The sequence below is a fragment of the Pelodiscus sinensis genome, chromosome 13 (genome assembly GCF_052426305.1).
Source record: "Pelodiscus sinensis isolate ZL-2025 chromosome 13, ASM5242630v1, whole genome shotgun sequence".
Taxonomy (NCBI): Eukaryota; Metazoa; Chordata; order Testudines; family Trionychidae; genus Pelodiscus; species Pelodiscus sinensis.
The window spans coordinates 12,672,683-12,688,721 of record NC_143064.1 but is presented as its reverse complement, the minus strand read 5'-3'; the positions used below and the strand labels follow the sequence as shown (position 1 = coordinate 12,688,721).

Below are 16,039 nucleotides of genomic sequence, written 5' to 3'. Positions count from 1 at the left end.
CTTGCTCCCCACAAAAGGAGGAGTATCAGACACTGGTGGGGGCGCCCTCTGAGTTCGATTTAGCGAGTCTTAGCTAGACTTGTTAAACTGAACTCCGGAAGATCAATCATGGCAGCAGCGATCTTCCTTCTAATGTAGACAAGGCCAGAGTTACATACTTTCAATTCTATAGCATGGTAAGACAACATTTTGATAGATAAAATGTGCACGAATGCCAACTGGTTGTAAAGGTGCTCTCTTGTATCATCTGTCCTCCATCAAAGTCTGAATTTATACCAGAAATGATCATAGGGGAGGAGGGAAGCCACATGTTTGAATTGTGGAGTCTACCAAAGCTGGTCAAAAGTCCAGTGAAGTAAGTGGAAAGACTCTCTTCAAAGGATTTTGGTTTGGGCATGAATATCTTTTGAGAGGGCGACAGTTTTTTGCCTAGATGGTGTTATATTCACCTAGGGATCCAAACTTGCAGCCATGTGTAGACAAAACAGCCATGGAAATCCCTTCACAGCAGTATTCCAACTCTTCTCCCATCATACAGTACAAAGCACTTTTAAAATTATATCTACATTTTAAAATATTTGGCATTATTTTACCAGTCTTAAAAATCACAACAGTTTCTTTAAATGTCAACAAAATAGAGCAGCTTAATGTACTAATTTTGCAAGCTTTGGGAAGTAATTGCCTTCACATTATTAATTTCTTTTTCTGGCTGAGTCTTAAATAGCCAAATTTGATACACAAAATATAATGCAAGCCATGGTTTATAAAAATCTGATTCCGGCTCTGAAGATATTTCCTATGTTAATCATATGATACCTGCAACTTTGGCATTCCGAAACCTACAGTCGCCAATTACTATCTGCAAACTGTTGACAGGAATCCAGCCTTCTTTTCTTCTATTCAGGTTTTTCACCAACCTTTGAATGATAAGTGTATTAGTGGAAAACTTGAGCACTTTATAGCAGTGTGGGACCTATTATACACAGTGCACATTAACTTTGGAAAGTTGCAGAGCACAGAAAACACACTCAAGTCAGTGGCCTGACTCAGCAAAGAAAGTCAATGGGATTTAAGCACTTTGCTGAATCACAGTTTGAAATGGGCCTAATCATGCACATAAGCCTTTATACAATTAAGGCAATAAACATTAGGCAGCCATGTTTGAAAATTTGGACCTTAATCTTTCCATGTCTGTCAAATCTTTTATTTAATAATGTCTCAAAATATGGCATTTTGATCAGCTGATCTACGTTTAAATGGTCCCATTCACCAACGAAAAGCAAGCTGCCTGATAATTTCTCTACATGATAAACTAACTATTCTGTGCCAACAACTTTTATAGTCATTTTCTTTCCCACAATTCCCCTGGGAGATGGTAAGAGCGCTTATGCAACTTGGGATCCAGCATCAGCGTGTCCTACTCCAATCCTTTGTTTGGAGTAAGTCTCTGTCATTTAGCCTTCTATGTTGCAATCATTCCTGAACACTACAGCATCATTTAGTTCAATACCTATACTTAGCATTTTAACCTCCTCCCTCCCCTCCAAGTCTACAACATATCCAGTTGTAACAGATTCATGGTTACAACATTAGTTCAAGTTTGGTGTTGTGGTTAAGACACTAGACTAGATCAGAGACCAGCTCTTGGCTTTGCCACTTATTTCTTGTGTGACCTTGGCTAAGCGACTTAACCTCTCTGTCTCTTAGTTCCCTATCCATAAAATGGAGACAGTAACATTTATCTTATATAATAACTAATATTATAATAACCAATATGTATCTTATAGAAAATATGGATTTAGGCACGTCACTTTAGATTCCTATTTTTTCCAGTCAGGTGCAGACCTTTTGCTCCCAACTCCCATTCCCACCGAAGGTCCTGTCACTGAAGACAAAGGAGAATTTCCATTCGTTGTCACGCTGTTAGAACAAGTCATATGCCCTCTGTGGAGTGCACCCAAGGAGCAGCATGATCACATATGCACAGGTATGACACTCCATCTGTAGTGCACATTCACAGTAGCCAGGCTCCATGACACAGTATGGGTAAAACCACCATGGCAAGTGGTGATTGCTCAAAAAACCTGATTTGATACTTTGTATATTGATGTAACGAACATTCAATGTAACTTCCTTTACAACACAATGAATGCAGATTTGGGCCAGGAATCCTCTCCGGGGCAGTATGTGTCTGCAAACTTAGACCAGATCTACACTAAAGGGGAAGGCTAACTCAAGATATGCAACTCCAGCTACATTAATTACGTAGCTGGAATTGACGTACTTTGAGTTTCCCCGCCTTCTCCACAGTGGGAGGCTGATGGGAGTGAATGATCCTGTTGGTTTCCCTTACTTCTTACAGGAGCTGGAGTACCAGCCACCAATGGGATTGCCCTCTGAGTTCAATTTAGCAGGTCTTAACTAGACCTGCTAAATCAAACTCCAGAAGATTGATCGCAGCAGTGTCAGTCTTTCACTTAGTGAAGACATGGCCTTAGAAGCTAGTCATTGAACATCTCCAATTCAGATTTTTCACAATAGCACAATCTCCCCTTCCTTCCAATGAACATATATGAAATTATGCATGAGCATAGCAGGAGTCAAGAGAGAGCTCTGAGGTCTGACTGACAAGAACTAGGTAACAAATCAACCTGAAAAAGAAAAAGCAGACGGACTATGAGCCAAATTATGAGAGAGCACGATGCCCTCAGAGATAATGAGGGCAATGGTTTGACATGCAGGACATCAAGTATGGTAATTTCCTAGGCAGTATTCCCAGCTGAAAGCAGAGAGACAGCTGTTAATCTTCACATTGCAAGCCAAAGTTTTTGAGAGCCAATGGCTCATTGGGCTGATGCACTTATGGCACATCAGTTTCCTAACCAACAGTACACAAGGGAGTGATGTGAGGGGCATCATGTCCGAATGTCTTTCCAAGCCATAGCTTTAAATAAAGCCAAAAGATGACATTTGCTGTTAATTAGTTAACGCTTGTAAAGCGATCTGAAGACGAAAAATGCCTTGTAACTGCAAAATGCTATTATTAATTGCTCTGAAGGAACAAAGCAAGAGCGGAGCTGGAGAGGACTGGGAAAGGTCAAAGGCAAAAAGGAGTCATTCAAACCAACAGAAAGACCAGGTGTTTCAAAAGGGTAAGTACTCGGGCACTGTCTTGGGACTCAAGCTAAATTTAACCTAGATGTCTACTCAAGTTCCAATAACTCCCCATGATTGCAGTGTAGACCAATGTTAATTCTGTTGCTTTCCAGTAGAGTACATGTACTAAGGACAGGTCTACACTAAAGGGGAAGGTCAAATTAAGATACGCAACTCCAGCTACATTAATTATGTAGCTGGATCGACATACCTTGATTTGAGTTTCCCTGTCATCCCCACAGTGGGAGGCTGACAGGAGCAAATGCTCCCATCTGCTTCCCTTAGTCCTTGCAGGAGCAGGAGTACCAGCCACTGATGGGGGCACCCTCTAAGTTTGATTTAGTGGGTCTTTACTAGATCCGCTAAATCAAACTCCAGAAGATCTATCATAGCAGGATCAATCTCCCCCCTAGTGAAGACATGGCCTAACAAAGGTACACAGATATTTCAGGAGTTAAGCTGGATTGCCCATCATCAGGGCTCGACAAACAATGCAATCTACTCGCTCGTGGCGAGTAGATTGCAACCCGGAAGAGCTGGGTTCGGGCGATCTGCGCATGCGCAGAACGATCTGCGCATGTGCAGATCGCCGGACAGTGCGACTGGCGAGCAGGGCTCGCCGCAGTTCGGCAACCCCTGCCCATCATTACCTTGTAGGTTCCTGGAGATAAGGTAAAAAAAAATCTCAAATACCTACCATTGTCCTTCACCATCCTCGTGCAAAAGCTGAATCACATCCCCATTTTGAACCAGCAAGTCCTCTGATCCTCTCTTCTTGCAGTCTGCTAGGGCTTTATATTTTCCTGGTGACTAATATTAAAAACATATATTACTTCACAAATACTCTGGTTCATAACTTGGTGTAATTAAATTTTTGTGAGAGCCTTTATTCCCAGCAGCTGAGGGGAAAATGGTAGTTCTTCTCAGCTTATACATAATAATAAGCAATCATGCAAAAATGTTGGTGATAAGTGTTCATATGCAACCTGCTTTCTTAACACTTATATAAGCACATTCTTTTTATCTAAAAAAGACAATTGCTGTAATATGTGCAGCAACTGATAACATTTTATTAAAATCAAATTCAATGATACTAAGAACTTTTTTTTTCCTTCCTGAATATAATTAGTAGGTAGAAGAAAAATGAAGCTTTTCTCTTCTGGGACCATTGTGACTTCCACATCTTAAGGGTTTTTTTCTGTACATCAAGTGAATGTTTATGGTGTTAGTGCTGTAAGTCATAGAGAATGTTCGAAAGTACCTAGAAGGATACTGATACAGTTAGAGGTCCTGATCTCAGAATATGCCCATCCGGCTCCCAGGGAGGAGGTGTCGCTGGCCTGCCACTACAAAGCTTTCTCCCCAGGAGCCGGCTGAGTGTAATCGACACCGTTAACCAATAAGCATCAGCTTATCAACTGAACAATTGGTCAGTTACACTCTAACATCCCTAAAAGAAATTCTCTCAAAATCTGAGGATCAACAGAGGAGACAAGGACAGACATATTTACATGCTAGGTGCTTCCATGCTTCGGCTGGTATGCAGCCAAGAACTTCCTCATTTTTTTTTATTGCCCAGTGCTTCCTCAAATACTTCTAGAACTGGTGCCATCACCACCTGGTGTGGTTTTAGCATAAGGCCTGGTTCTCTTGGATGTTCTTCATTCAGAAGCCTTTCAAAATAAATTCACCACCATTCCTTCACTTGGTCTCACTGATTAACCTATTTCTCCTTTCATCTTTAGTGAGTTCGAGCTCACCAATATCTTTACTTTTCTTATTTCCAATCTGTATATTTCTCTCAAGGCCTCTTGTTTCAAGATGGGTATGTAAGCCTTCCAGGTCTTTAACCTCAGTGGTTGCCACCTCTTTCTTCACTATCTTTTTGGCCCTTTAATAAATTTGAAAATCCTGCTGTAGCCTGTTGCTAGTCAGAGGTTAAATTTTTTCCCCCTTGATGGCCTCTCCAGCTCTCTCATTCCAACACCTGATCGAATTAGAGAAAAACATTCTTGCTTCTGTTTCACCAAGTGGGTGTTTTGCACATTCTTGTACTTTGCTTGCAAAATGGCAGAATCGAAGATTGATATTTTTTCTTAACCCTTCTAAAGAAATCTTTTCCAACACTTTCATTCGTTAAGATTTCACCGCTGGGTTTTCTGTACTGCTTTGGATTCTTTTCTTCTTATGTACAATATGTTTCCAGAGTTAAGAACCAGCGGATCTATGCTGAGTTACAATGCTTTCCTTTTGGATAACCTGATAGATTTTTGATGTTCTTCAGCTCAGCTTGGCTTATCAGGAAGTAACCTATCTGCACCCTCAGACTTACATCCTTACAAGTACTCAGAAGTTCTTCCTTCTTAGTAAAAAATGTACCCAATTACATCTGAGCATATTGTAAGATCATTTCCCTTCCTTGTTCTTATATATCCAAATCCATGGCTACCTCTGCTACATTTGGAAGCAATTACTTTCTCTCCACAGTGACTACTAAGGACAGCTCCAATTATGACTTTTTATTCTGTAGTATTTTCTGTACAACTGTTTCCATTTTCCCCCAGGATCCTTTTTTTTTTTCTTATTTGCTACATCCCACTTGGGGTGCATATGTAATGTTGAGAGGCAGAACTGAACTTGAAACCTCTGGAGCTTAGTGCATGAGCCTCTACAGCGCGAGCTACAAGCCAGCTGGCTTGCAGCTAAGGCTGTAAAGAAAACTCATTTTCTTTCTTTCTTTCTCTCTCTCTCTCTCCTCTAAATACTGCTACATGGGACAGTAAAACAAACCCACTAGGTTTGTGGGTTACATATATGTACATATAACATTTAGGGGGCATTTTTAAGAGCTAGCTTAACCAACGTTTATCCAGTATACAAAGAGATAAGGTGGGCGAGAGAATATCTTTTATTAGATCCACTTCCGTTGGTGAGAAAGACGTGCTTTCAAGCTTACATACAGCTCTTTGACAGGTCACCAACAGATAAAAGATATTACCTCACCCATCTTGTCTCTCTAACAGCCACTCCGGCTACATCAACATGGCAAACACGAATACACAAAAGACATCAGAAAACGTCGATTGTAACAAAAAGAGAAGTCTTACATTAAATCGCTTCAGACACTCTATTTAGTGCCCTTGAAATAAAGCATTTTATATGCATCACTAACCAACTGGTTCCCATCTTCTTCTTCTGTGTCCGAACAATTAGAAAGGTAATTATTGCTAGACCAGTCTTCAAGCCCTTCACAGCTTTCCACAGATTGTGACATTCTAGACCAACCTGCAAGAAAAAATATACCTTAGGGCTTTAGTTTGTATAACCGATATATACGAAACCAAAAGCTGGAAAATATAACACATTGCAATACCTACTGCTTGTGCAATATTACATTGCAAACGTGTACCTACTTTGGTTGGTCTTGTTCTGTGGTGATGAGCTGAGACTGTCCAACATTACAGGGCTGGTGCGTTCAGAATCATTTTCTTCAGAGCTAATGGAAGCTCTTTGCTGCTTTCTGAAACAAATAAACATGTTATGGTTTTAATTGTCAAATATTGGTGATGCCTATACATTTTGGCAAACCAAGGATATAAGCAGGTACTACAAGGTGCTTTTGAATACATCCTATAACCTTGATGCCCGGATTGGTTTGGGGGAAGGAGGGACAAACACTGCTAAAGCAATTGCTTCTCTACGAGGAAGCACCACATTAGGTGTAGATTTCTTCTAAAGGTATCCTCCCTTCATGTCGAAATTATAGGAAATGTCCCTCTGCACGCAAAACTCAGTGTTGTTATTTCTGTGTAGGGTAACCGTATTTCCCTATGCTGCATATGGGATACCTGGTAATTAATGACTCATATTCAAGATTAAACTAGATGGGTTTATGAAGGGGATGGTTTGATGAGATAATATGATCTTGGTAACTAATTGACCATTCATTATCAGTGGGAAATAGGTCAATGGAGGGATGATAGGAGTTACTAGAGAAAACTTTCTGGGTGCCTGGCTGATGAGTCTTGCCCACATGCTCAGGGTTTAGCTGATCGCCATATTTGGGGTCGGGAAGGAATTTTCCTCCAGGGTAGATTGGCAGAGGCCCTGGAGGTTTTTCGCCTTCCTCTATAGCGTGGGGTACAGATCACAGCTGGAGGATTCTCTGCATCTTGGGGTCTTCAAAATATCTGAAGGCTTCAATATCTGAGATATAGGTGAGAGGATTATTCTAGGAGGGGTGGGTGAGATTCTGTGGCCTGCACTGTACAGGGGGTCAGACTAGATGATCATAATGGTCCCTTCTGACCTTAAAGTCTATGAGTTCAATGGCAGTCAATCAGAGTTATGCAGGTCAAATGCTCAAATAAACATCAAGCTGATTGAGCCCTTGTTAAAAAAGAAATACTGAGTAGCTGAGTCTTTTTATTTACTTTCTTATCTTTAAGGTTTGCATGGGGAGAGGTCTCTCTCTCTCCCACTCTCACACTCTCTCACACACACACTCACTCACTCCTGCACATCTCTCTCAAACAGGGATGGGGGTGACTAACCAACCTGACCTAATCCCCCCTACTCAGTGCTCTCCGCCCTCCACCCTGGTAGGGCACCCGTTATGGGCCTGCTTGACCTGGTACCTGGCACTGAATCTTCTCAAGGCACTGTGTGGGGGCATGCTGGGGCATAACCCCCTCTCTCTCCCTCCTCGCACACATTTCTGTCAGGGTTCACACCAGAAAGTGCCAAGCAGCAGCCTTTTGACACTGTGCATGTGTTTGGGATGGCAGACGGGGGGAGAGATGCTCTATCCTGTGTTTTTCCAGAGGTCATCTCTTCCCTCCTGCTCTCCCTCCCCAGTGGCTAGAAGCAGCATGTCCCATCCTGCCCGCACAAAGTTGAAAGGCAGATAACAGCTCCAGGCTGCAGCTGGCCACCGACATAACCCAGCCAACCTCCTGTTCCCTAGCAACAGCATGGGCAGAAAGGGGTTAAGGATGCATTGTGCACCAGGGCCCAAAAACTTCAGTAAACCAGGCCAGAGAGGTGACTCAGCAGGGAGGGTATCTAGGGGACAGAGTAACCCACTCCCTGAGGGTAGGACCTAGGGTGGTGACAGCATGTGAAGAGGGTGCTAAGTGCTCTTGCCTGGGACCTGGAGGGTCAGAGTGTAAACAGGCTGGAAATAGCTTCCTCCCTGCCACACCAGTGCCTTGCTGAGGGGCAGAGAAGCTTCTCTGTTCCAGTGCTGTGGGGGGCTTTGGCCCATGCGGGCTTGGCTGTACTCAGCCAGTGCCCTGGAGCAGGGGGTTTGAGCTCTGCCTGGGTGCCAGCCCAGCCAGGGGCAGCAGGGGGAGGAAGGACCCTGCCAGCCAGGCTCTTGATGAGCTGAATTATCTGATCAGGGGCTGATTCTCTGCTCAATGCAGGAGTGGGCTGTACCCTGCTGGGAGAATATGGAGGAGCAGCAGGCTGGGTGCAGGGGGTGTAAATGGTCAAAGCAGAGAGAGGCTGATGCAAGGGGAAGCATGTAAAGGGTTGATGGGTGGGCAGCAGAGGCGACACATATCCAGCCTTTGCCTGCCTGCACTCCTCAGCCACCACAGCAAGCAGCCAGTGTGGCTGGAAATGGGTGGGGTGCGGGTGAGGAGGAACTGCTGGCAAAGAACAGGCAGGCAACAGGGACTGCACTGATGGACCCGTACGGGGTGCAGCTGGCCCTGTCCCCTGCAGCTGTGCCCAACCAGCAGCCTTGTACACTCACCCCCATCGTCACCGCTAGAGGGTGGGCAGTGGGCAAGCAAGGATCTGACTAGCAGCACGACCCACCAGTACTGATGTGAGGGGAGACAATTTGCTCATTTAAAAACCATGACCTGCAACAGGACTTAAATACAGGACTGCCCCTTTAAAAATGGGACAACTGTTCACCCTATTTCTATTGGAGTTCTGTGTACTAGGGATGTAAAAGAATAGTCGAGTCGACTGCTCACATTCTCCACCCCCTGCTGCCTCTATATCCGATGTTTATATCAGAGACAGCAAGGGCCGGGGAAGGGGGAAGGAAAAGCCAGTGCTGGGGGGAGCCAGTTTAAAAACCGGTTCACCACAGTACCATCTCCGTGGTGCCGTTTGCCGTTGCTCCCCTTCCCCCCTCGTACCCCACCTCCTCGGCTGCTGCCTCTATCAGTGACAGCAGTGTGGCAAGCCAGGGGAGCCTGCTCTAGCAGCAGCTCCTGTCCGCAGGGGGTCCCAACTCCTCACTGGGATCCCCTGTGGAGAGAGGCTGCTACCAGAGCAGCCTCTGCTCACGGCCAGCCCCCTGTGGACAGGAGCTTCCGGACCAAGCAAGCCTGGCTCAGTCCTGGCTCACGCTGGGCCCAGGGACTATCTCCGCTGCGGCTCTGCAGTTTAAATGTAGTAGGAGCCAGTCTGCCTGCGCTCCCAGCTCTTCCTACATTTCAACTGCAGAGCCACAGACGAGGTAGCTCCTTCCGAGAGCCTTCCCTTACCGAATAATCGTGTAGTCAATACAATTTGTATTGACTACACAGTTACCCGCCTCTTAACATCCTTACTGTGCACACATCAATAGGGACTTGCTGTGTCAGTTTTAAACAGAGGATGAGAATCTAGGCTGTGAGTACAAAGCACAACACAGAATTTGCAACTGGCGGAAGGGGGATTTAGGCTTGCTTTAAGCCTCTCTGGGGACCTGTCCAAGCTATAGCAGTGTCTCTAGCACTGTCTGGAACCACTGCAGCACTGCCTGCTGTATCTTTATCAACAACATGCCCTTCCTGGCACCAGCTGCCTTCCTATGCCAAGGCTTGCCAGGAGTCATCAAGAAACAAGCTTACAGCTGTTTTCCACAGTTGAATCCTCTCTGGCTGGATTGGGGGATTTTAGGGCCCCTTGCTGCTTTTGCGCGGCATAAGGGGGCCAAAGAGCTCACCCAGAGAGTTCCCAGGAGGCTCTGGATCTGCATTTGTATTGTAAATAGCGAACACGCTATTTTTTTCCCAAATCCATTGCGTTCATCTGACTTACCCATCACTCAGCTGAGGGGAAAGTTGGATCTGGTCTGTAAACAAACCCGGTGGGTTCTTCTCCACTGTGAGTAGGTTGAAAACACTGTGTTAGTTTAGCATCCTTTGTTAAATCACCCATTGCCCATTCTACATGAAGTGTTACTTCCAACTAGGGATGTGAAAATGTAACCGGTGAACCAGTAACCAGAGGGAGCTGGAGCTGCTCCCCACCTGCTATGGGTCCATGGCGGGCCCAGGTGCCAGCAGCAGCCTCTATGTAAGGTTGAAGGCTGGAGCCTTGCAGGCTGGAGGCTGGCTCCAGCCAGGCTGTACCGGTCCCCAGCCCAGATCCCACTTTAAGTTGGTTAAATGGTTAAACGTTTAACAGGTTAACTGATTAACCAGAATGTTACATCCCTTCTCCCAACATCAGCCTTTTCATCACAAATCAATGATTGTTTTAAGGCACAGTAGAACCTCACTAATTTGTACTTATAACTGCAGATTAGTTGGATTACCAACTTTTGGAGAGTTAGGCTTTGATTCAGCATGGTCTGCTAGTACACACCCCAACCAGAAGCAAGAAGTCCACTGACACTGAATGAGGCAACGTAGTTAAGCTAACATTGTTGAATAAGAGGCTAAAAGAACAAATATGGACTTTAAAAAATATTGAGATACTGACTTAAAAAGGGTTATGATGATTTATTTTCCACAAAGGTAATTTGCCTTTATTTATAATAATAATGCATGTCATGCTATGATAGGCACTGTACTAATTTTCTTACAAGTAATGAAGCATGAGTAACATGAGATTTAAACAAAGTACACTGCTGTTCCATCTTTTACAAAAAGAAGAGAAGCTTCTATTTCTCTGGGGAGAATGATGGCGTTTGCTGATTAGCCATGTGAGAATCAGAAAGATTCTGCTGTAGTGATGACCATACTGAAATTGTTCAAAAGTACCTTTTATAAGCTCCTGCTGCTTGAACAAAATTTTTCTCATTTCACTTAACCATGCCATCTTCAGATCTACGGTTGGGGCCTGAAAGAAGAGAACTATTTGAAATTTGGCAGTTTTTATGAATCACCCACTATAAAAATAGAGTTGAAGCTCAGTTATCTAAACTGTAATTATCCGAAAACCCCTGTTAGCCAAAGCAAGGGTATACCCTCTGAGGACTACTAATTATATTTAAAATGTTCTTGAGTCTCCAAAACCATCTGAAACTCTCCATTACATTCACAAAGCAAAGGCTGTACTGTATGTAGAAATCACGTAGAATTCATTAAAATACAAGGGATGCAGTCAACAGGACATGGGTATCTCTCAAACTCTTTTTCCAAGACATCCAAAGGCAAATCCTGCTTATGAATAATCAACTACCACATTTCAATGTGAAAAATGGAGCTGGTTCAGAATCCTTATGCAATACTCTACAAATTTCTAAATACTAAGCTTTGGTGTTTTCACAGCTGGCTTTTCAGGTGAACAGAAAGCATTTTCTTTAAAAAAAACTGTTTAAAAGTGGCCAGAAAAAACCAAAAGATCCAGGAAGAGTTGTGGCCACCTGTTTTATAGAAAAGCTGTAAACTTCAAAATAGAGATTTCTGGTGGAAACACCACCACAGCCTAACATATAGCACTGAAAGAGTTTGGTGACTGTAGGGGTAAACTGAGGCAGTCCATGGCATTCTGCTAAGAACCCCTATTAAAATCCTAATTTTGAGGCAAGGCCTGGGAACACACAGAACAAGCAGTTAACATGACCCTGGTCGCCCTGGCAACCACATTCCAAGAGGGCCTCACTCCAATAAGACCCTGGCTGGTACCAAAACAAACTTCACGGAAGTCGTTCTCACTGTCTCCTTTAATCCTAGATAAGCCTGAGAGCCAAGGACTATGCCAATGCGAGGTGGTATCATCTCGTAGTAGATGCATCATAATTTCAACAGACCATTGCCATTAAAATGCTTGTCTTGTTTATGTTGGCTTATTTAGCTTGTTAGGAATAACTACCTGTATTATTGATAAGATGTTTAATTGGCAATGGGCGGAGATGCTGTGTAACCTTCGTAGTTTATTGGCTTATGTGCTCATTATGTCTTGCCGCTAGACCCTATCAAATTGCTTCTACTCCGTCCATCTGTTGCCTATATAATCTATGGTAATGTTTTGATTAACTAGTGTTCACCACGTTACCCCAGGGGACACTCCACCAGCTGTGTGCACTAAATCCTTGTTTTCACCTGCATCCAGTGTGTCCAGAATTATTCCCTACAGTGACCTAACTGCAATGGTGCATTTCTCACATTTTATTCATGAATGTAGCCATTCCATGATTTTATGCAGAAAAGCCACTGAATAGATTAACTGCTGTCCAATGCTAAAGTTGAACAGGAACAAACGGCTCTGTTTCCAGTTAACAAAACTATCCTCTCTTCACTTCAGAGTACTTTTATCATGATGGATTCGCTGCTTGTGACCAGATTACCACTAGCAAATATTGTCTCCATTACTCTATCTACACACCCATAGAACCGGAAATACAGGTTGAAACCCTGGTCCCACTGAAGTCCTTTGGAATTTTGCCATTCATTTCAATGGAACCGAGATTTCACCCCGAGGGCGTCAGTAAATTTTCTTAAAAAATACACATAAAAAGTTTGGAAGAAAGAGGCGTCACATCTTACAGTGACATTTCATTGTGGCCGCGCGTTTTGGAAGGAGCATCAATTAAATGGCTGGGAAACGGACTTCTAGTGCAAAAACAACTGAATCAGGATGAACCATCACAAAAATCTGCAATATTATGTTTCAGAAACATTGAAATATTCAGAAGGAGGAATGATTCAGTGTTTCCAAAATGAAATACACTCCCCTGGGAGCCGAGGAGCCATGGCTCCGAGGTAGCCTGTCCAGCAAGCTACTAAGGCTCTTAAGAACCAGGGCTCTCGGCACTTCCAGGACAGTTCAAGACCAACTCTATTATCAATGTTAACTGATTTAAGTTAGAACCCCCACAATAATCCTTTCACACAGTGCGATTTTCTTAGCATTGTACTATACAGTTTATGTTCCTATTCTTAAACATGGCCAGGTTGCAGATGCCACTAAACAAAGACAACATAAAAACATGTGCTATTAATCTATTGTAGCATTAACAGATTAATAGAGCAGCGAAAGAGCCAAATAGAAACAGCCCAAACATATTTCTCTCCCTCTCTCACAGATAGACATGTGTGCATGCCCCCCGCCACCCTTTCTGTCTGAATGAGACAATGTGTATTTTAAAAAGAGACAGGCAATTCTGAGCTCAATGTCACCAGTTTAAATAGCACTATGAGGATACACAAATATGGCATTTTTAAAAGAAATCACACACCTGCACAACATATACTTCTTCTCGTCCACTGTACCAAATCTCAAATTTTCGATGATCTCCTTTCACGTTTTCAGTGATTCCAACTGCATTCATCTGGTTAAAAAGAATCACAAATTTTTTATTCTAAATTGAAAATTGAAATGTTTTTCAGACCGTCATGAATCCACACTTTGTGTTGTCTTAAACAATCCCCTAGTCTCCCTCCCCCAAATCAAGAAAGTTCACCAAAAATTGACTGAAAGTTGTTATCTCCAGTTGTTCACACAAGGTGTTTTGTTTGACCATTTGTAACCCGTACAGAAGGTTTCTTGGAGCTAGCAGCACCCCCTGGGGACTTTCCATAATATTCATGGATCAGTGGAAGTGATTTAGAAGAGGGTCTGTAGGTCTGAGACTTAGGTCTTCTCCACAGTTAGTGCATCAACTTGTCACTGAGAACAGGATTTAAAAAAAAAACCCAGCTCTCATTTCAGACACAGCATCCAACTTTCAGTGCAATTCTGCTTTCACCCAGGGCTAACATGTCTGAGAGGATAGATGTGCTAATGTATTGGATTTATGGCCTGAGGTATCTTGGGCAGCAAGTGTCCAGATCTCCATCAGGAAAAACTCAGCAGTTCTGAAAATCAGGCCTAAACTCAACTCCCCAAAGCCAGAGGCCATTTCTGACAATTTGGCTGGAAATGACGAAAGCACAAATGGATCATGTGGCTTGTACAAAGACAAACAGAGCCTGTGACTCAACTAGCATCAGAGCCCGAGAGAGTTTTGGCCATCAAATAACTCTTTTCCCTGTCTCTTAAACATACCCCCAAATCACTGCGTCACCAACAATGGATACTGGGGATGTTAGATATCGACTAATTGAACGGTCGTGTAACTGAACAAATTATTATCAGTTACACAACTATTCGCTAGTCCCTGGGAGCAGAGACAGCAGCCAGTGTGCTCCCGGCCCCACTCCCGGGGAGCCCGCTGCCACCCCATATTGCTGCCTCTAATACAGAAGCTGCTGCAGGGAAGAAGGGGGCTGGGGAGGGAGGATTCCAGGGAGGGAGGCTGCCGAAAAGCAGACTCTGTCCACAGTGGCCTGGGCTGGCTGAGGACAGAAGCTGGTCCAACAGCAGCCCCTGTCCACAGGTGGTCTCAGCTCCCTGTGGACAAATGCTGCTCCACCTCCCACAGAGCAGCCTGTCTGTGGTGAGCCTGGGCCACTTCTTTTGTCTGTGGGACGCTTGGACCGCCCCACAGACAGGAGTTGCTGCCAAAAATCAGCCTCTGTCTGTGGCAGACCCAACCTCGCCATGGACAGAGGCTGCTCCTCAGGATGCGGAGCGGCTTCTGTCTGCGGGGAGTTCAGATCCCAAGCAGATGGGGCTGCTTCAGGGCAGCCTCCCCTCTCCCCGCCCATGCTGCTGCCTCTGATAAAAGCAGCAGCTTGGGGGGGGGAGGGGGACGGGGACGGCTGCACTGCAGAGCCAGTGCTAGGGGGAACCAGCTTTTAAGCCAGATCCCCATAGTACTGGCACCTGCTATCCCCTCGCCCCTTGCTGCCTCTGATACAGAGGCAGCACGGGAGGGGGAATGCAAGTAGTTGACAAGGTTAACCAACAAGCCTAGTCTTATTGGTTAATCGTACAGTCGACTCCTCTTTAACATCCCTAATGGATACTCGGCATAGTATGCATTAATGTACTTCTTGATTGCTATTATCACACAGTGTGCTAGGAATGGATAGCTAGTAATTAGTCAAAAAAGGGAGAAAATAATACAATGTAGTGTTTTGAACCAGCTCTAGTAATGTTCATTTTGTAACATACATCACATATTCAACAGAACTGCACAAAATAGACCTCTCGCAAAGAGAAAATGAACTAGAGATGCTAAAAATAGTGTAATAGGGTAACTGTGTAACCACTGAAAATCTCAGTAGTTACATGGTTACCCGCACTGTAGGCTCTGCAATATAAAGCTTATTGGTTAAACGATTAGTCATTTTCACTGAAACATTCCTAAAATTTAGGAACAGAATCTTGGTTTAAAGTTATCCTTATTCTTTGATAATAAAAACATTCTCTCTCTCTCTCTCTCTCTCACACACACACACACACACACACCCTTTCTGTCTGAATGAGACAACGTACAAATTAGGCCACCTGGGTAAACCTTCTGTTCCTATGTGTTTTTTAAATTTTGGCACTGTTACCAGTAACTATGAAAGATGTCCTCAAGAAAATAGGAAGCAAGTCACTAATTAGCTTCTCTAGTTTCTGCAGGCAATTTCCAAACACTTTTGGGTATAAATAACACCATTCGCCATGAACTTCTAAGAAACCATTTACCCCCGAATGCAAAAAAGGAGTGTCAGTGAACATGTCTTATCTGAAGTCCCTTTTCTGGGTCATATTCCATTGGTTCAGTGCCAAACTGTACCTGCAAACTGATGCTTTACAAAATTCTGTGTGCTAG

General features: G+C 43.8%; 1 protein-coding gene across 4 annotated transcripts in view; it reads right to left on the bottom strand.

Moving 5' to 3' along the window:
* Positions 1–16,039, bottom strand: part of MCF2 (MCF.2 cell line derived transforming sequence) — a 128,748-nt gene that overhangs the window by 10,549 nt on the left and 102,160 nt on the right. For 3 of the 4 annotated variants that reach the window (XM_075941057.2, XM_089781819.1, XM_075941059.2), the window contains 7 exons: positions 13,571–13,663; positions 11,151–11,229; positions 10,204–10,267; positions 6,570–6,676; positions 6,329–6,441; positions 3,854–3,966; positions 817–917 (listed from right to left, as the gene is read on the bottom strand). In XM_075941057.2, coding sequence (XP_075797172.2) covers positions 817–917; positions 3,854–3,966; positions 6,329–6,441; positions 6,570–6,676; positions 10,204–10,267; positions 11,151–11,229; positions 13,571–13,663 — 670 coding nt within the window. The remainder of the gene's footprint in view (positions 1–816; positions 918–3,853; positions 3,967–6,328; positions 6,442–6,569; positions 6,677–10,203; positions 10,268–11,150; positions 11,230–13,570; positions 13,664–16,039) is intronic. The other variant, XM_075941058.2, reaches the window with a different exon arrangement.